We start from the raw sequence: 17,747 nt of genomic DNA on the forward strand, positions 1-17,747 counted from the left end.
AGTCCGTCTGGGAGTAGCCCATTTCTCAACATCTCTTAAATGGTCTCAGTTTTTTTCATGTCCTTGCATGATCAATTTAAGGCACCATGTCAAGTGGTTTGGGGTTTCAACAAGTTTTGCATTTTTTGGAACATGAATTGATAAAAATTTCATGTTTGTAGATTTTTTTAAGGATTTGAGAAAGTTCATCCATTTTGAAAAAAGTGCATCAATTTTGGCAAAACAAATTGATCTACTTTGAAAATACGCGTTTATTTTGAAAAAAACTTCATCAATTTTGAGAAAAAGGAACATCAATTTTGAAAAAAAATCATCTATTTTGAAAAAACGTTCATCAATACTTTTTATGAATTTTAAAAAAGGTATCGATTTAGGAAACGTTCACCAAGTTCGAAAAAATGTTTGCAAACTTTGTTAAAAGTCCATTCTTTCATAAAAACGAAATTGGAAAAAGTTTGCACATTGCAAGAGAAAAGGGAAAATAAAAAATGAACAAAAAAGAAAGGAAAACGAAAAATAAGAAATAGAGAAGGAAAATAAATCTGGGACAAAACCGTTAAAAACGAGAAAAAAGAGCAAGAAAAAAGGAAGGAAGAAAGAAAGAAGTAAAGAAGAAAATTGGAAAAAGAAAAGCGGATAGAAGAAAAGAATAAGAAAGACACCTGCAACCACGTGAAGTGATAGTGGCAGGTTGGTTATCGCGTTGCATTTTGAACCATTTGAACCAGAAGTTCGTGTCTCGAATCTTGGCACGCTCATATTTTTTGCGATTTAAAGAGATGGTTGGGACGGCCCAGTGCGCAATTGTACGGCCTATACGTACATCGAATTGATATTATAAAAAGAAAAATATACACAACAAAATATGACAATCATGTCCTTTATTATGAAGAGGTATGGGCTAATCTGAGCCGTCCTTGTGTTTAGGGGGGTCTACCGAAGCAGAAGTGTATACTAAGGCTTCTAAAAAAGGCTTATACTATGGGCAAACAAACCATCTCTCCTACCTTTTCAAATAAAATAAAAATATATTTTTTATCCTAAAAAATCACACAATGAACCGCGATCTGTCCGATAAAAACCTGATCCGATGGCTTCACCGGTTCGGTCACTGGTCTGGGTTTTTAAACTACAGGTTTGAGGCTTTGTTCCAGATTGTCACTTTGTATCCTACAACGACATTTATGAGTTTTTTTCAATTGAGGATAGGTGAAATGAGAATACACATGTGATACATCATGGCGAAAACTTTTCAGAGAGATCATCACGTATGTTTTGTGGAATGTAAAAGTGGAGAATCTTTTTAGGAATCCTAGCTCAACATCCTGGACTCTACATTCACGATAAAATAGGACATCACTCAGAAAGCGGTTGGTGATAAACTTTGTAGTGTAAAGTTACAGATCTCCTCCTTTCTTTTTCCTTTTTGAAACGTAAATAGCTTCTGCATTCCAGCCTTCAGGGTAAAATAAACGAGGTGCAAATATTTAGTCAATGATTTCACCAGCATTGTTTATGGGAAAACCCCATCTTCCCTCCATGAACGTCATACACCACCTCTGTCCTCTCCTGCAGCAGGGTGCCGATGACCGCAGTGATCCCCGGTGGCAAGTCTGATGCCGCAGCAAATGCGAGGCACCCAACGGAGAAGATATCTCCCCGACGCCCAAAATACATCATTTGTTCCATGCCGGGGACAATATATGCCCATCCTTCGAACCATAGTGTGATGGATGGCATACTCATTCTCGTCAGACCAGTGAAGTTGTAGCAGGTGTCGAGGTCGCCCATCGACGGCGCCACGCGGTACTCCGTCATCTGCGACATGAACTGCTCACGGAGAATCACATAGGTCTCCGGCTTCAGGTAGGTGAACGTGGTGTCGAGCACGAACATCGCGTTGCCGGCGTGCGGCGCATACGGGATCTTGACATCCACCCCGCTAACATCTAGTTTGGTGAGCCGGACGACGTACATGCTCGGGAGTAGAGTGTTGGTCCGTAAGGGGGTGTAGACAACAAAGTGGCGGGAGCGTTCTGGCCGGGGTGCGCCAATGAAGAGGAAGCCCTGGGCGACAACAGTAGAGGGTAGGCAGTAGGAGAAGGCCACCGTGTCCGGAGACGAAGGAGCTCGAGATGCCAATGAGTGGTTGTCCCGACTGAGATCGAGAATGCCAGATAAGCTCCTAGATGTTTTGCCGCCCATCTCCAAGCATATGGCCCTGATGTTTTCCTGTGTCACTTGCGAGAGTGTGAGTGTGTCCATCACAGCGGTGGCATTGAAAACCATGGAGCCATTCTTGCTCTCGATGACCGTGCAGCTAGGTCCAAAGCAGGATTTCAACGGGCACTCTGGGAGCCGCACGGGACTTGGCGAATGGAGGAAGATTGAGAAGGGTGGAATGCCTTGTCGTTGGCGTCACCGTCACGCATCTTGCACTGCATAAACGTAGCTCCCAATGTGGTATCGAATGACACGGCGAGCTTCTGCGCCGGAGTACCGTAGCCGACAACGACATGGAACTCGGAAGCACCCGGGAGAGTCGGAAAGGGAATGCCAGTGATGGGGATCGTCGCACCGGAGTTAAGCAGTCGTAAGTGTGGACGACCTAGCCTGCCACCGCGTCGGAGAAAGCCACGAAGAGCGAGTGTAGACGTGTTGAGGGGAGAGCATGGGCTTAGTCGATGAAGTACGGGCAACTTTCTTGCTATTCCTCCATCATCTCCTAGAGAAATATACATATGTTAGTGACATGTTTTATTTTAGATTAAAGACGTTAAAAAAGCTAGATGTATAAATAATGTCCCAAGCTGCCATGGTCTGCCACAAATCAATGATAAAATAGCAAGCCTAAGTTAACCAAGGAAGTCAACTTGTTTGAAAAGAACTTTTTTCCGAACTCTAAAGTTATAGATTATTGAAGTTGCAGTTGTATTGTATCAAAATTGCCACGTGATAACTTTTGTACCAATGCTTGCCAGCTTCGTAAAATATTCGGTGGCAACTTTGAAGGAGAAAAAAAAGATGTCAAAACAAAGTCGATCATAGAGACATGTCATAAATTTGAGTAGCAGTTTGAGAGAAAAATCCTTTTGAAGAATATTATACATTTCTCTTGTTCTTACCGGAAGAAATAAAGGTACTGTCTGGTCTTGCTATTCCACCGCCGCCATCTAAAATATAGACAAGTTAGTCAACACACGGGAACATAAGAATATTATAACTGTCTAGGCATAAACAAATGTAATTATACATTATGCATAATAACAAACAATACATGCAAAGTCCTAAATCTGGTTAATAAAGACCATATGGGATTCACTCAGTCAAAAGGTATTTACCAAATAAAGAAATGGTAGAACAGGACGTCAGTGGTGGTGGACGTTGTGCGCCGGATGAGCGGAGAAAGAAATGCTTGCCGCCACGGGTGTAGCCGGTGTACTGGGAGGAGCCGCCGAGACGAGGAGCAAGAAGAACAACAAGCAGAATCAGCAGGTAAAAGTGCACAGAGGGAGTTGCTGATGAAGCCATTGCTCCTCTCTATGCAAGCTGTATCGTAGTAGTACACAATACAATCAGGATGTACTGCCATATATACACACATAGGGTTCGATTGCAAGCATAAACATGTTAATTTCTCCTCTGTAGAGTGTTGTCGTGAGCTCATGGCATCTTCTTATCCTTGTGCATGGCATCTCCCTTGTTTTATGTTTTCCTCTTTCAGCCGAACGCTCCAGACAGAACAAGACTTGTGCCTATGGAAAAGTCGCATGATAGGGATTAACGCCCGCCTGTGCCGAAGTTGCAGGGAAATTACCAGAAGAAACAGAGGCGTTAAAAACTCCTCTGTGTCATATCTACAGCTGACAATCTGTGCGACCAGAACGTGTGTCGACCGATCGACCACGACAGTCACACCGAGACGGTTATGTGATACTTTTATTTTGTGTGACGCCATTTTCACCATCAAAACATTGCCACAAAACACGATATAGCACAGCTGCACTATAGACATCGATTAGATGCTCACGGTGTCCTGGTGCTAGATCGATCAACTGTTGAGTAACGTGATTGTATATTGTATTAGGAAACATAGGATAAATTAGAAAATATTCTGGCTTGTCTTGTACTTTAAGTAGATCATGTACTTCTATATATATATGCCCACGAGGCTCAAGCAATACAATCAAACTATTCCACCAAATCCCTCTCTCCCTTCTAACATGGTATCTATCGCAAGTCGATCCTAAACCCTAGCCGCCGCCGCTTACGCACCCGCGCGCCGCCCCCGGGGCGGTCGGCCTCCATGACCGCCACCGGGGCCGCGCTGCCCGTACCTAGGGTTCGTCCGCCGGTCGTGTTGACCGGCTGCCCTAAAGAGTCTTTTCCCCGAGCCTTGCTCCGGGGTTTTCTCTCTCCCGCCGGTCATCTTGATCGCGCGGTTTCTTTTTGGTTTTCCGATCTATTCTTGATCGGTTTGCGTCGCCCACCGCCGTCGTCGACCCCGAGCGCCTCTACTCCGACCCCAGCGCGACCAGCCGGCCTCTCCTCCGACCCGGCGGCCACGCGCGCCGAGGTGGCCCGTCAGGGCCAGCCGCCGTCCGCGCGTCGGTCCGCCCGTCGCCCTGCGCCGGCCGTCACCGCCCTGCCCCGACCGGACACTTGCATCGCCCCGACCCGGCGGCCTCGCGCCATGCGACGGCCAATCATAGTCGTTTCTCGCGCGCCGACCCGCCCATCGATCCACATCACCCGCCTCCGCCGCGTCTGCACGGCGGCCCGGCGGTCTACCTTGCCGGCCTCTTCCTCGGCTGCGTCGGGACGGCTGCGTCAGGCTCGTCGGCTGCCTCAACTCGGGCGCCGCTGCTCCGTTGGTCGCTCGGGCCTCGCTGCCCGGGCGCCGGCGTTGCTTTGGCAGCCCGGGTGCCGGTGCTGACAAGCTCGGCCGCACGACGTCTCACGCCGTCCGTCGTCGCCGGCTTCAGCTCGGACTCCGCCGCCACCACGCCTCCACCGAGCGGCGTTCCTGACCTCGCGCGCGATCGGCTTGATCACCCGCTCATCACCGCGATCCCCCTCATCTACGCCGCGCGACCGACCTGGCCCGTCGGTTACGCGCGCCTCCGCAGGTCCCGTGAAGACGGTCCCCGAGTTCAGCGCGCCTCTCCACCGATCGAGCATCGGGCTGCCGCTGTGTCGCCCCGTCGGGCCGCAGCGCCGCCGCCCCGTGGTTCTCCTCGCGGTTGCATCGACTTGTGCATCGCCGCTGCGTTGCCCCTTCGGGCCGTAGTGTCGCGATACGTGGTCCCCGCCGCCGCCCCGAGGCCGTTCCCGCGGTTGCACCGACTCGCGAAAGCCGTTGTGTCGCCCCTTCGGGCCGCAGCATCGCGTCCCGCGGTCCCCGCCGCCGCCCAGAGGTCTTCCCGCCGTCGCCCCGACCCGCCTGCCGCCGCTGCGTCACCCCTTCGGGCCGTAGCGCCGCGGCCCGTGGTTCGCTCAGCCGTCACCGCGCGTCGACCTCCCGTGGTATGCACCGCGCCGTCTTCCTTGGCGCGGGAACGCCACCGTCCGCGCCGGTCTTCGTCACGCTGTCAGGGTTCTTCGCCTACTTCGAGCACCGCTGCCGCACTCCTAACCTAGCCGCCGCCGCCGTTAGGCCGCCGTCGCCGCTCTTCTTTGGCCGCCGCCGTCGCTACCTTCATAGCCGCCGCTGCCGCCCGTCCACCCCCTTCGTCTTCGTCCAAGCACCAGTCCGTCGCCAGCGTCGCCGTCATCTACCCCGACCACTTCGTCTACTCCGACCACCGTTGGTGACATCGGCCCCGCGCCGATGGACGCCACAATCGTCGTCGAGTTCTTCTCTGCTGGCCCCTCCGACTTCTCCGACATGGTGTACAGCTCGTGCAGGTCCCTCATCTACGCATGCCGGTGCTGGCAACACCGATGCGCGCCTTCATCCACGACGTGTCCCTGGGCCTGGCAAGCCTGGTCGGCGCTTCGTCAACTTCGTCTTCATCCATCTACGCATGCCCGGTGCTGGCAACACCGGTGGGTGCCTTCGTCCACGATGTGTCCCCGGGCTTGGCAAACCCGCCGCGACGCGTCGTCAACAACATTTTCTTCCCGGCGCACCCCTACTTCGACACCACTGCGCCTATGCTAACTCGGCGCCCCCTTCCGCCCGCGGCTCCATGGCGACTTCCTCGACACCGGCTACCCCGACTCGACATCGACCACGGCATTCTTCGCACGGCTACCTCGACCACGGCTCCACCACCCACGCTCTCGGCTACATCGACAAACGGCACAAAGGGCTACCGCCTGCTTGAGCAACCTCGTTGGTTTCCACTCCAGCCACGACTCCGCGATGCGTCGACCGTTACGACTGGGGGGGGGGGGGGTGTCCGTCGGCTTGCCTTCGGATTCTTCTCCAGTCTCACCGTCTGCGTCGCTACCGTTGTGACTGCGGAGGGATGTTGAGTAACGTGATTGTATTAGGAAACATAGGATAAACTAGGAAGTATTCTGGCTTGTCTTGTACTCCAAGTAGATCATGTACTCCTATATATATGCCCACGAGGCTCAAGCAATACAATTAAACTATTCCACCAAATCCCTCTCTCCCTTCTAACATCAACAATGACTAGAGGACCTGGCTAAAAACTGAGGACAGAGCGACTCTTCTCTTCTCTTCTCTTCTACTCCCTCTGCAAATAAAATAAAATAAAATATAAGAGCATTTATAGATCACTAAAGTAGTGATCTAAAACGCTCTTAGGGCATCTCCAATGCCGAGCCGCAAATTTGCTCGGCATCCGTCCGCCGACAGTGGGATCAATTCACGGACACGGATGCGGGGCCGGCCATCCAACGGTGCCCCAATACAATTCAAACCGTATTTCAATAGACCGGATGAAATTCATGCAAACCCGACAAAATTCATCAAAGTTCGGGTATAAAATAGCACAAATCATTCATACATCACACGCAAATAAGTCTAGTACAACAATAGTTCAAATTTAACTAGATTAACCAGATGATCAACAAGTTTTTCATGAACGGATCATGTCGTCCCACACCTACTGCCCCTTCAGCTTCATCCAACAGTGTATGTACCTAAATAATGGCCGTCCCTCTATCCCGTGGTACATTATGGCAGCGCGTACGGACTACACAATGTGTAGGGCAACAATCAAAGAATGAATGTTGCAATCGACAAGTTGAGCAAGAAGTAAAGCTTACGATCTTCTCCCCTGCCGCACGCAATGGCCACCTTGCCTCTAGCATAGCAACCGTGTCACTAAACTTGATGACGGTGGTTTGGATGGCGTACCATGGATACAATAACGATCTCATATTTTCTTATTGGATGATGTGCATATTGTAGGGCGCAATGTGCTTTCGCGCGCTGCTAGAAGAGCCCCATTCTGGGCAAGCTTACGAAATCCGCTGATACGGCCAACCATGCATTGCACAACAACTCATCTTCCATGCTCGAGTACTCCTTCGTACTCTAAAAAAATGACATGACATACGGAAATTAGCTCAATGACATTTGACCGAACACCTGGAGGGTGTGGTGTCCGCCATGGACGTCGTCCACAGGGGAGGAGTAGTGTACCTGGCTACGGACGGGTCCTGGGTGGACTACATCGTCGTAAAAGGCGAGCGGGCACGTCGGTGCTGGTTGCGGAGGTCCGGCAATGCCTGTGTGGCGGCCGAAGAAATGTAGTGGCGACGTCAGAGGAAGAGGCTGAGGATGCAAAGCAAGGGGGAGAAGGGGAGGATTGGAAGAAAATGGGACCGGGAGGGAGGATTCAGTGGGTTAGGGGTGTCGGAGTCCTACGTGTTGGGCTAAGTCCCTCCACATGGAGGTGTGTTGGCAGCCCAACATCAGCCCATAAGTCCAACACATGTCAGCCGTTGATCTTCGCTGCATCTAACGGTTGAGAGTGCTTCCAAGGGAAGTGAAGCAAGAAGAAAACCCTAGCCACTCCACCCCTGCTGGTGGCGGCTGCCATTCGTGAGAGTGAGAGAGAGAGAGCACACAAGAGAAAACAGGACCTGAGAGAGAGGAAGAAGAAGAAGCAGAGGTTCTGTCCAGATTTGCTGCATCTGACTAGACAGTGTTCAAGCTGGTGGTTGGAGGCTCAAACATGCTTGGATCAACCCCAAACTTGGTGAGCTCGTTCTTTACTTTGGGTACTTCGACCTGGTTAGCTAGTTTGAGGATTGGGTCAGTGGAGCATCAGATTTGAGAGTGGTTTTGTCAGCTCTGACTGTTGCAGTTTCAAAACAGAGTAGTTTTGGGAGACGAACAGTTTGGGTAGGCAAATGATGTCCGATTGAGCTGAAATTTAGAGGGGATGTCAAGAACTCATGTGTCTACTTGTCTGCCAAATTTGGTGCTGTTTGGTTTAGCGGTTTAAGAGAAGTTTGCAAAACATTGAAGGGTACAGAAGTTGTGTAAACTGCTTCGCTGAAACTTGCCTCTTGTGGCTGTTGTTGCTGTTGCCGGTTGGCAACGTGGAGAGTGTGCTGTAAATCTCTCTAGAGGTTCTAGAGAAGACTTTGTACTCATCATTCTCATAGTGAAGTTGTGTGGACCGGTAGGTCCACAGCCGTGGTTTTTTACTCCTCAAGTTGAGGAGGTTTTTCCACATTAAATTATGTGTCACTTGTGCATGTTGTTTGTGTTATTCCGCTACTTACTTGTTGGTTAAAGCTGTCCTCAAAGTTCATCACAAGTGGAGGGGGCTGTGTAGTGTGCATATTTGCCGTGTCGGTGAATTTGTGCAGCGCATTGTTGCTGTCCAGCCCCAACAAAGTGGCATCAGAGCCTTGGTTTGCTTGTGCAAATTGCTGAGTTTCTTGTGGTGAAAGATGGAGTGAATACCAGCAGGATGATATCTTTGAATGGTACAAATTATCAAGCATGGAAGGGCAAGATGGAGGAATTGTTGTATGTGAAAGAATACTGGAAGCTAGTGTTCTCCACTGAGATGCCGGAGGGCATTGAGGAAGGTCAGTGGAAGGTACTTCATCGCCAAGCTTGTGGGTTCATTCGGCAATGGGTCGATGACAATGTTTTGAACCATATCATTGATGAGACACATGCACGCACCTTATGGCAGAAATTGGAAGAGTTGTTTGCCCGGAAAGAAGGTACAAACAAGATGTTCTTGATCAAACAATTGATGTGCTTGAGGTACAAAGAGGGCATTCTAATTGCAGATTATGTGAATACATTCCAAGGCATTATAAATCATCTTTCTTCAATGGGAATAACATTTGAAGATAAAGTGAGAGCTTTGCTGCTGCTAGGCTCATTACCGGACAGCTGGGAGACCTTTAAGGTCACGGTTTGCAATTCAGCACCTAATGGAGTTGTCACTTGGAATCTTGTGAAAACCAGGGTACTAAATGAAGAGTCCAGAAAGGTAGCTGAAGCTAGTTCTTCCTCACATTCAGAGGTGTTGGTCATTCAGTCCAGGGGAGAGGCAAGAGCAAAGGTCCAGGTAAAGGGGTAGAAAGAGGTAGGAGCAAATCAAAAAGTAAGTATGCTGATTATGAGTACCATCACTACCATCAGAAGGGCCACATTAAGTGGCAATGTGACAAGTGGAAGAAAGACAAAAAGAAAAAGAAGAAGCAAGATCAAAAGCAAGTTGACAGTGATAGTGACACAGAGGGCAACCGAGTTACTGCAGTAGAAGAGGACATCATGCTTGTTATGCATGAAGAAAATGAGGGCAGATTTGGTTCCACTATTGAGGAGAGGATCACTGTTGTTTCTGATGAAACCGTCAACCTTGTGGATGGTGACGAGATGATTTGGATACCGGACAGCGGTGCTACCATTCATGCTACATCTCACAGAGAGCTCTTCACTAATTATATATCAGGTGATTTTGGTGTTGTGAAGATGGGGAACAATGATAGAGCAGCCATCATTGGAAAAGGAGATGTGCATTTGGAGACCGCAAATGGTACAAGGTTAGTCCTTAAATCTGTGAGGCATGTTGAGGCACTTCATCTCAATATTATTTCAGTTGGTTTGCTTGATGGAGAAGATTACTTGAGCAGTTTTGGAAAAGGGCAGTACAAGCCCACCAAAGGCAACATGGTTGTTGCAAGAGGTAAAATGGTCTCAGTTTTGTATCATGTTCATGCTAAGCTCTTTAGTGCTTCTGTCAATGCACTAGAGAAGGATGATCATTGTGCTCTATGGCACAAGAGACTTCGGCACATGAGTGAGAAGGGGATGACAGTGCTAGTGAAGAAAAAATTGTTGAAGGGTGTGAAAGGAGTTCACATCAAGAAATGTTCAGATTGTCTAGCAGGGAAGCAACGCAGAGTTGCCTTCAAGACTCTACCTCCTCACAAGAAGCCTGAGAAGCTGGACTTGATACATTCTGATGTTTGCAAAATGTCGGTAAGATCTCTTGGTGGTGCTAAGTACTTTGTGACTTTTATTGATGACTTTTCCAGGAAAGTTTGGGCCTTCACTTTGAGGACCAAAGATCAAGTACTAGGTGTATTCAAGCAATTCCAAGCCTGGGTTGAGAGAGAAACTGAGAAGAAGATCAAGTGCATTCGCACTGATAATGGAGGAGAGTATATTGGGTCATTTGATGCATATTGCAAGCAGCGAGGTATTAGGCATCAATTTACTCCCTCGAAGACACCACAGCTGAATGGTCTTGCTGAGAGGATGAACAGGACAATTGTGGAGAGAGTTAGATGCTTGTTGTCAAGTGCAAAGCTACGTAAACACTTTTGGGGTGAGGCTTTGATGACTGCAGTTTATCTTATTAATCTCTCACCAAGTTATCCTTTGCAGGGAGATGTTCCTAACAGGGTTTGGTGTGACAAGGACGTCTCATATGACCACCTGAAGGTTTTTGGGTGCAAGGCCTTTGTTCATATTCCTCAAGATGAAAGGTCAAAGCTTGATTCGAAGACACGACAGTGTATCTTTCTTGGCTATGGTGGTGACGAGTTTGGCTATAAGTTGTTTGACCCTATAGCAAGGAAAGTTGTGAGAAGCCGTGATGTTGTGTTTGTTGAAGACCAAACAATTGAGGATATTGTGAAGACAAAGGGGCAGGTTCCTCCTCAACAGCAGCAAGACATGATTGATTCTGACCCAGCTCCAGCTCCTGTGCAAGTTGAAGCAGATGCAGAAGATGTACAAGATGATGTACATGGTGGTACAGGTGAAGAAGATGCTCCCCAGCAGCAGCAACAAGAGTATGATGATGAAGTTGATGATCTGGATCAGTAGGAAGCACCAACACCAGAAAGTCCACCAGTTGCTCCACTCAGAAGATCCAACAGGGGTCGAATTCCTTCCAGCAGGTATCCCTCAAATCAATACGTGGTGTTATTATCTGACGGCTCAGAACCTGAATGCTTTGCAGATGCAATGGAAGATGAGCACAAGAAGGAGTGGAAAAATGCTATGCAAGAGGAGATGGATTCCTTGCATAAGAATGATACTTATGAGTTGGTGAAGTTGCCCAAGGGCAAGAAAATTTTGAAGAACAAGTGGGTCTACAGAATCAAGCAAGAAGAGCACACATCACATCCAAGGTACAAGGCCAGGCTAGTTGTAAAAGGATTCGTCAGAGAAAAGGCATTGACTATGATGAGATCTTTTCTCCGGTTGTGAAGATGACATCCATAAGAGTAATCCTTGGCATGGCAGCAAGTCTCAACTTGGAGGTTGAGCAAATGGATGTGAAGACTGCATTCCTTCATGGTGAGTTGGATGAAGAAATATACATGGAGCAACCTGAGGGGTTTCTTGTGAAAGGCAAAGAAGACTATGTGTACAAGCTGAAGAAAAGTCTCTATGGTCTGAAACAAGCACCAAGACAATGGTACATGAAGTTTGAAACTGTCATGGGGGAGCAAGGCTACAAGAAGTGTAGCTCAGACCATTGTGTGCTCATTCAGAGGTTCTCAGGTGATGATTTCATCATATTATTGCTCTATGTTGATGATATCCTGATTGTTGGCAAGAATGTCTCTAGGATTGCTAAGTTGAAGAAGGAGTTGAGCAAATGTTTTGCCATAAATGACTTAGGTCCAGCAAAGAACATTCTCGGAATGAGAATTGAGCGAGACAGAAATTGCAACAAGTTGTACTTGTCTCAAGAGAAGTATATTGAGAAGGTACTTCAGAAGTTCAGGATGGAAAATGCTAAAGTTGTGAGTTGTCCACTAGCAGCCCATTTCAAGTTGAGTAGAAAGCAATGTCCTACCACCGATGAGCAGAAAAAGGAAATGCATCATGTTCCTTATGCTTCAGCGGTTGGGAGTTTGATGTATGCTATGGTGTGTACAAGGCCTGACATTGCTCATGCGGTTAGTACTGTGAGCAGATTTATGTCCAATCCAGGAAGACCTCATTGGGAAGCCGTGAAGTGGATTTTGAGATATCTTCGGGGTAGCATAAATCTGAAACTTTGCTTTGGTGATGGTGAGGCCAAGCTGATTGCTTTTTCAGATTCTGACATGGCTGGAGATGTTGACAGAAGGAAGTCTACTTTAGGTTACTTGGTTACTTATGCAGGGGGAGCGGTGTCATGGCAAAGCAGGCTGCAGAAGTGTGTGGCATTGAATACAACTGAAGCTAAATTCATTGCTGTAACAGAGGCGAGCAAAGAGCTATTGTGGCTGAAACGGTTGGCTTGTGAGCTTGGTTTTAAGCAAGACAAGTATGTGTTGTTTTGTGACAATCAAAGTGCTATCCACTTGAGTAAGAATGCAAGTTTTCATTCAAGGTCTAAGCATATAGAAGTCTGTTATCATTGGATTCGAGATGTGTTGTATTCCAAGCAAATGCAACTTGAGAAGGTTCACACTGATGACAATGGGGCTGATATGTTGACTAAAGTGGTGACAAGGAAGAAGCTTGAAGTATGCCGCCAGCTCGCTGGCATGGCTGCCGGAAGGCAGTGAGACCCTCCATGATGTCGGGAGGGGGAGTTTGTTGTGCTAAGTCCCTCCACATGGAGGTGTGTTGGCAGCTCAACATCAGCCCATAAGTCCAACACATGTCAGCCGTTGATCTTCGCTGCATCCAACGGTTGAGAGTGCTTCCAAGGGAAGTGAAGCAAGAAGGAAACCCTAGCCACTCCTCCCCTGCTGGTGGCGGCTGCCATTCGTGAGAGTGAGAGAGAGAGAGAGCACACAAGAGAAAACACAACCTGAGAGAGAGGAAGAAGAAGAAGCAGAGGTTCTGTCCAGATTTGCTGCATCTGACTAGACAGTGTTCAAGCTGGTGGTTGGAGGCTCAAACGTGCTTGGATCGACCCCAAACTTGGTGAGCTTGTTTCTTACTTTGAGTACTTCGATCTGGTTAGCTAGTTTGAGGATTGGGTCAGTGGAGCATCAGATTTGAGAGTGGTTTTGTCAGCTCTGACTGCTGCAGTTTCAGAACAGAGTAGTTTTGGAGACGAACAGTTTGGGTAGGCAAATGATGTCCGATTGAGCTGAAATTTGGAGGGGATGTCAAGAACTCATGTGTCTACTTGTGTGCCAAATTTGGTGCTGTTTGGTTCAGCGTTTTAAGAGCAGTTTGCAAAACACTGAAGGGTAAAGAAGCTGTGTAAACTCTGCTTTGCTGAAATCTTGCCTGTTGTGGCTGTTGTTGCTGTTGCCGGTTGGCAACGTGGAGAGTGTGTTGTAAATTTCTCTAGAGGTTCTAGAGAAGACTTTGTACTCATCATTCTTATAGTGAAGTTGTGTGGACCGGTAGGTCCACAGCCGTGGTTTTTTACCCCTCAAATTGGGGAGGTTTTTTCATGTTAAATCCTGTGTCACTTGTGCATATTGTTTCTGTTATTCCGCTGCTTATTTGTTGGTTGAAGCTGTCCTAAAAGTTCATCACAAGTGGAGGGGGCTGTGTAGTGTGCATATTTGCCGTGTCGGTAAATTTGTGCAGCGTATTGTTGCTGTCCAGCCCCAACACTACGTGGCTGCCGTCCGGACTCCCGCAAAGCCCACCCTAGTTTGTCTCCAATTTGTGGGAAAAGTGCGTCCACAAATTCATATTAATAATTTTGCAATACACAAACATTTCCTTAAAAGTCACAAGAGCATATATTTAGATGTGCATGAACAACTATTTTTAAATTTAGAACTGTGTTATTAAATATTTCTACTGTTGAAAGTATACATTTTTTTGTCATATTCAGGAAATTTTTAGAACATGATATGAAACATTTCAAATATATGAACATTCATATTAAGGTACATAAAGTTCCAATCTTCTGCAATATATGAACTGTTTCCTTTTAAAATCGGTATTGTTGGTATTTTTAAAATATGTTACATGTAAATAATATGTTTGAAGATAAAACAATATTCTATGTGTGAATGGTTCATCTTACTGGTTGGCGGCTTATATAGTTTCCTCTCTACCAGCAAAGCTCTGGCGTTAATCCCGATCATCATCTTCTCCATACGCACGAGATGAGACAACTGCCGTACTCGATTTGCTTTGGGCTGAACGAATTATTACATAGAAGAACAACATCGTCAATCAATCACCATCAGTTCAGTGTTCACCACCACTACAATATACTCGTTTCTGTCTCGAAATAATTGTTTCAATTTTAATATGATTTAGACACTTATTTTGGGACGGAAGGAGTACAATATAATAGAAATTAAGAGCTCGCGGGGCCAATATGTGTGTGTATCACTGAAAAAAATAGCGTGATATAACGTCGCTAATAGCACGCTATAGCGTATTGAGAATTGCCTCGCTAAATATATCGGTGTACAACGTCTCGCTAATAGCACGCTATAGCGCGATATAGCACGTTAATAGCATATTTTGAGGTCGCCGCTATTTTGCTGTAGCGCGCTATTTTTTTCATTGGTGTGTATATATATGGGCCGGCAGCAGCTTACAGAAGCTATTGTGACTCCAGCCATGATTTCCTCCGTGCACTTGCTGCGCCTGCTTCTTCTTCTTCTTCTTCTTCTCGTGGCCCCCGTCACGCTCACGTTCGAGTTCGACGCCGGTATTTCCTTCCAGGCCCGGTACGCGGCCTACAAAGCACAGCACGCACCGCCACCCAACTCCCTCCCCGTCACCCGCAGACCCCGCAGTCCCCTCGTCACTCTCCCGGGCACGTCCGAGTCCGAGTACCACGTCGTCGTCGGGTACGGCACTCCGGCGCAGAACCTCACCGTGGGGTTCGACGCCGGGGCGGGCGGAGCCACGCTCCTCCACTGCAACTGCAAGCCAGGCGCCTTCGACCCGTCCCGGTCCTCCTCCGTCACCCATGTCCCGTGCGGCTCGCCGGACTGCCCGCTGGAAGCTTGCTCCGGACCCAGCTGCGCCAGCGCCACCGTGGCCAAGAACGGCGCTGTGATATCCAGTGTCACCGTCGTGACAGACACGCTCACGTTCTCGCGATCGACGCCGACTACCGTGGATAACTTCAGGGCCAACTGCATGGAGACGGGCAGCAGAACGGCTGACCGCTCATCCGGCCTTCTCGATCTCGGCCGGGACAGCCACTCACTGCCGTCCCGAGCCCCTTCGTCTCCGGACACGGCGGCCTTCTCCTACTGCCTGCCGACTTTTAGGGCCGACCGGGGCTTCCTCTCCATCGGCGCACCCCTGCCAGGCCCAGGACGCAAGGTGAGCTACACCCCGCTACGGAGCAACGCGGCCCTTCCCAACTCGTACTTCGTCCGGCTCGCGGGGTTAAGCCTAGGCACCGGTAGGCCGGTCATCCCGGTCCCCGCCGGCGACGCGCTTATGGCGCTGCGCACCACCTTCACCTACCTGATGCCGGAGACCTACGCGGCCCTCCGCGACCAGTTCAAGGAGCAGATGGCGCAGTATCCGGTGGCGCCGCCGATGGGTTTCCTCGAAACGTGCTACAACTTCACCGGCCTGAGGAAGATCGACGTGCCGCCCGTGACGCTCACGTTCGATAGCGGCGCGAGCCTGGAGCTCGGCATCCGGCAGATGATGTACTTCGAGGACCGCGACTACGTCTTCTCGGCAGGGTGCCTCGCGTTTGCCGCGCCCGCATGGGCTGTCTACCCGGCCGGGGTCGCGGCGGTCATCGGCACCTTGGCACAGGAGACGACGGAGGTGGTGTACGACGTTCATGCGGACATGGTTGGGTTCGTCCCCGACCGCTGCGAACAATAGTAGTTTGGAGTTCTGTGGAAATGATAAATCCCCAACGTTTGGAATTTACCCATGGCAACTCAGTGTCTCCCCCGCAAAAAAAAACAAAAACAAAAAACTATGTGTCTCGGTTTACTTGCGTGTGTGTCGATGTAATCAATAAGCAGCTCCATCTTATGCTGAGATTTACTCCACCTCACTCTTCTTCATTAGATTTGCTTCCGGGTGCTGCAAGTGGACATGTAGCTTTAGGACGCTTTTACAACAAAAGAACTGCTAGATGAACTATCCGCAGAGGCTGGGGGTATGTCCTCCTTTTCCAAAAAAATAAATAAATTCTGTAACCTAAAAAACTTTAAAATGGATGAAAAAGGGCAAAACTTTGGCTGAATGGGATAATCCGGATGAAATGCTTTTAAAGGGGGTAATGAGTGTCAAACATATCAAAGTAGGTGGTAAAAACTGGAATTTACTCTAGTGTTTATTTACGTAGCCTCTCGGTTTAAAAAGAATAATAGGCCGGACTGAGTGAAACAAAGGGAGGCGGTTTCATCTTTCAATCCATTATGTCTGAGCCATTCCATGTAAATTCAACGGCTATCCTCCTTTCACCATTTATCTTCTTCCTTCTGTAGAACCGTCTCCCAACCCAGGGTGAACCGCCTACTCGCGGACACCGCGGTGTCCTTGTCTCAGCCCCGGGCACTAGCTAGGCAAAATAGACTGACACGAAAAAGGATTTCAGTTATCTGAGGAATGGCAAATTCATGAAGAAAATAGGTTAACCACTAGCCATTATTCCAACATCTTGGCTCATCGTGATGTGACCTTGTGCTCCTAGTTTTTTGCAAAAAACATGACCGCTGCCAAACCGTTATAGGAGAGAAACATAAATAGACGAGAGTTCAGTTTTTCCATATCAAAAACCACACACCATTGCGATATAGCCATATGGAACAAAAGACAACGGCACCCCAATGAGGTTTAAAGAGCGAACAAATTGTTAACTTTTTTTGAGTTGTTTAAATTGCTTACCACATGTGTCATGTGGTGAACAAATTGTTAACTTGTAGGGGGGCAGTATTGAAAGTCAATAGCTGTATGTACGTTGCCTGATTTTTCAATTTGGCTCAGTTAATTTCATGGGAGAAGTAAGGAGGAGGCGAGGTGCAGCACGAAGGCCGAGATGGGAGCTGTGCAGTCAGTGGCCACGAGGTGCGGGGACCCCCGGCCGGCTAGGCCAAGCCAGGAATGAGATGTAGCCAGCGATGACGCGGCTTGCCGTGCTATAGCAGATGGAGGTGGGTTCGGGTTAATAGGTGTGTGTGGGTGTGTGCGCGCGTGTGCATGGGGAGGGGGAGATGTCAGAGCATCTCCAATAGACGCGCAACCGCGGGGTGCGCTAACCTTTTCTGGGTGTGGAAATAGCTACTTTTTGCGCGTGGCACAACACTGGCTACAACGGCCGCTGTAAAATATGGCGCGCGCGAGTAGCTCCAGCAGGCGCGTTAACTTACAACGCGCGCGCTAGTAGCCGGTGCTTCAAATAAGATTTTACATGTCCATTTTAACAATATGA

General features: G+C 48.5%; 1 protein-coding gene and 1 pseudogene across 1 annotated transcript; one reads left to right on the forward strand and one right to left on the reverse strand.

The window, feature by feature from the left end:
• Positions 1–1,500: 1,500 nt before the first annotated feature.
• LOC123073742 (aspartyl protease family protein At5g10770-like) lies at positions 1,501–3,531 on the reverse strand (annotated as a pseudogene).
• An 11,355-nt stretch (positions 3,532–14,886) lies between these two features.
• Positions 14,887–16,189, forward strand: LOC123073743 (aspartyl protease family protein At5g10770-like). The gene has a single exon (XM_044496789.1). The coding sequence runs from the start codon at positions 14,909–14,911 to the stop codon at positions 16,187–16,189; it is 1,281 nt and encodes a 426-aa protein (XP_044352724.1). The 5' UTR covers positions 14,887–14,908.
• The last annotated feature ends 1,558 nt before the right edge of the window (positions 16,190–17,747 follow it).

Source organism: Triticum aestivum, chromosome 3D (assembly GCF_018294505.1).
Source record: "Triticum aestivum cultivar Chinese Spring chromosome 3D, IWGSC CS RefSeq v2.1, whole genome shotgun sequence".
NCBI lineage: Eukaryota > Viridiplantae > Streptophyta > Magnoliopsida > Poales > Poaceae > Triticum > Triticum aestivum.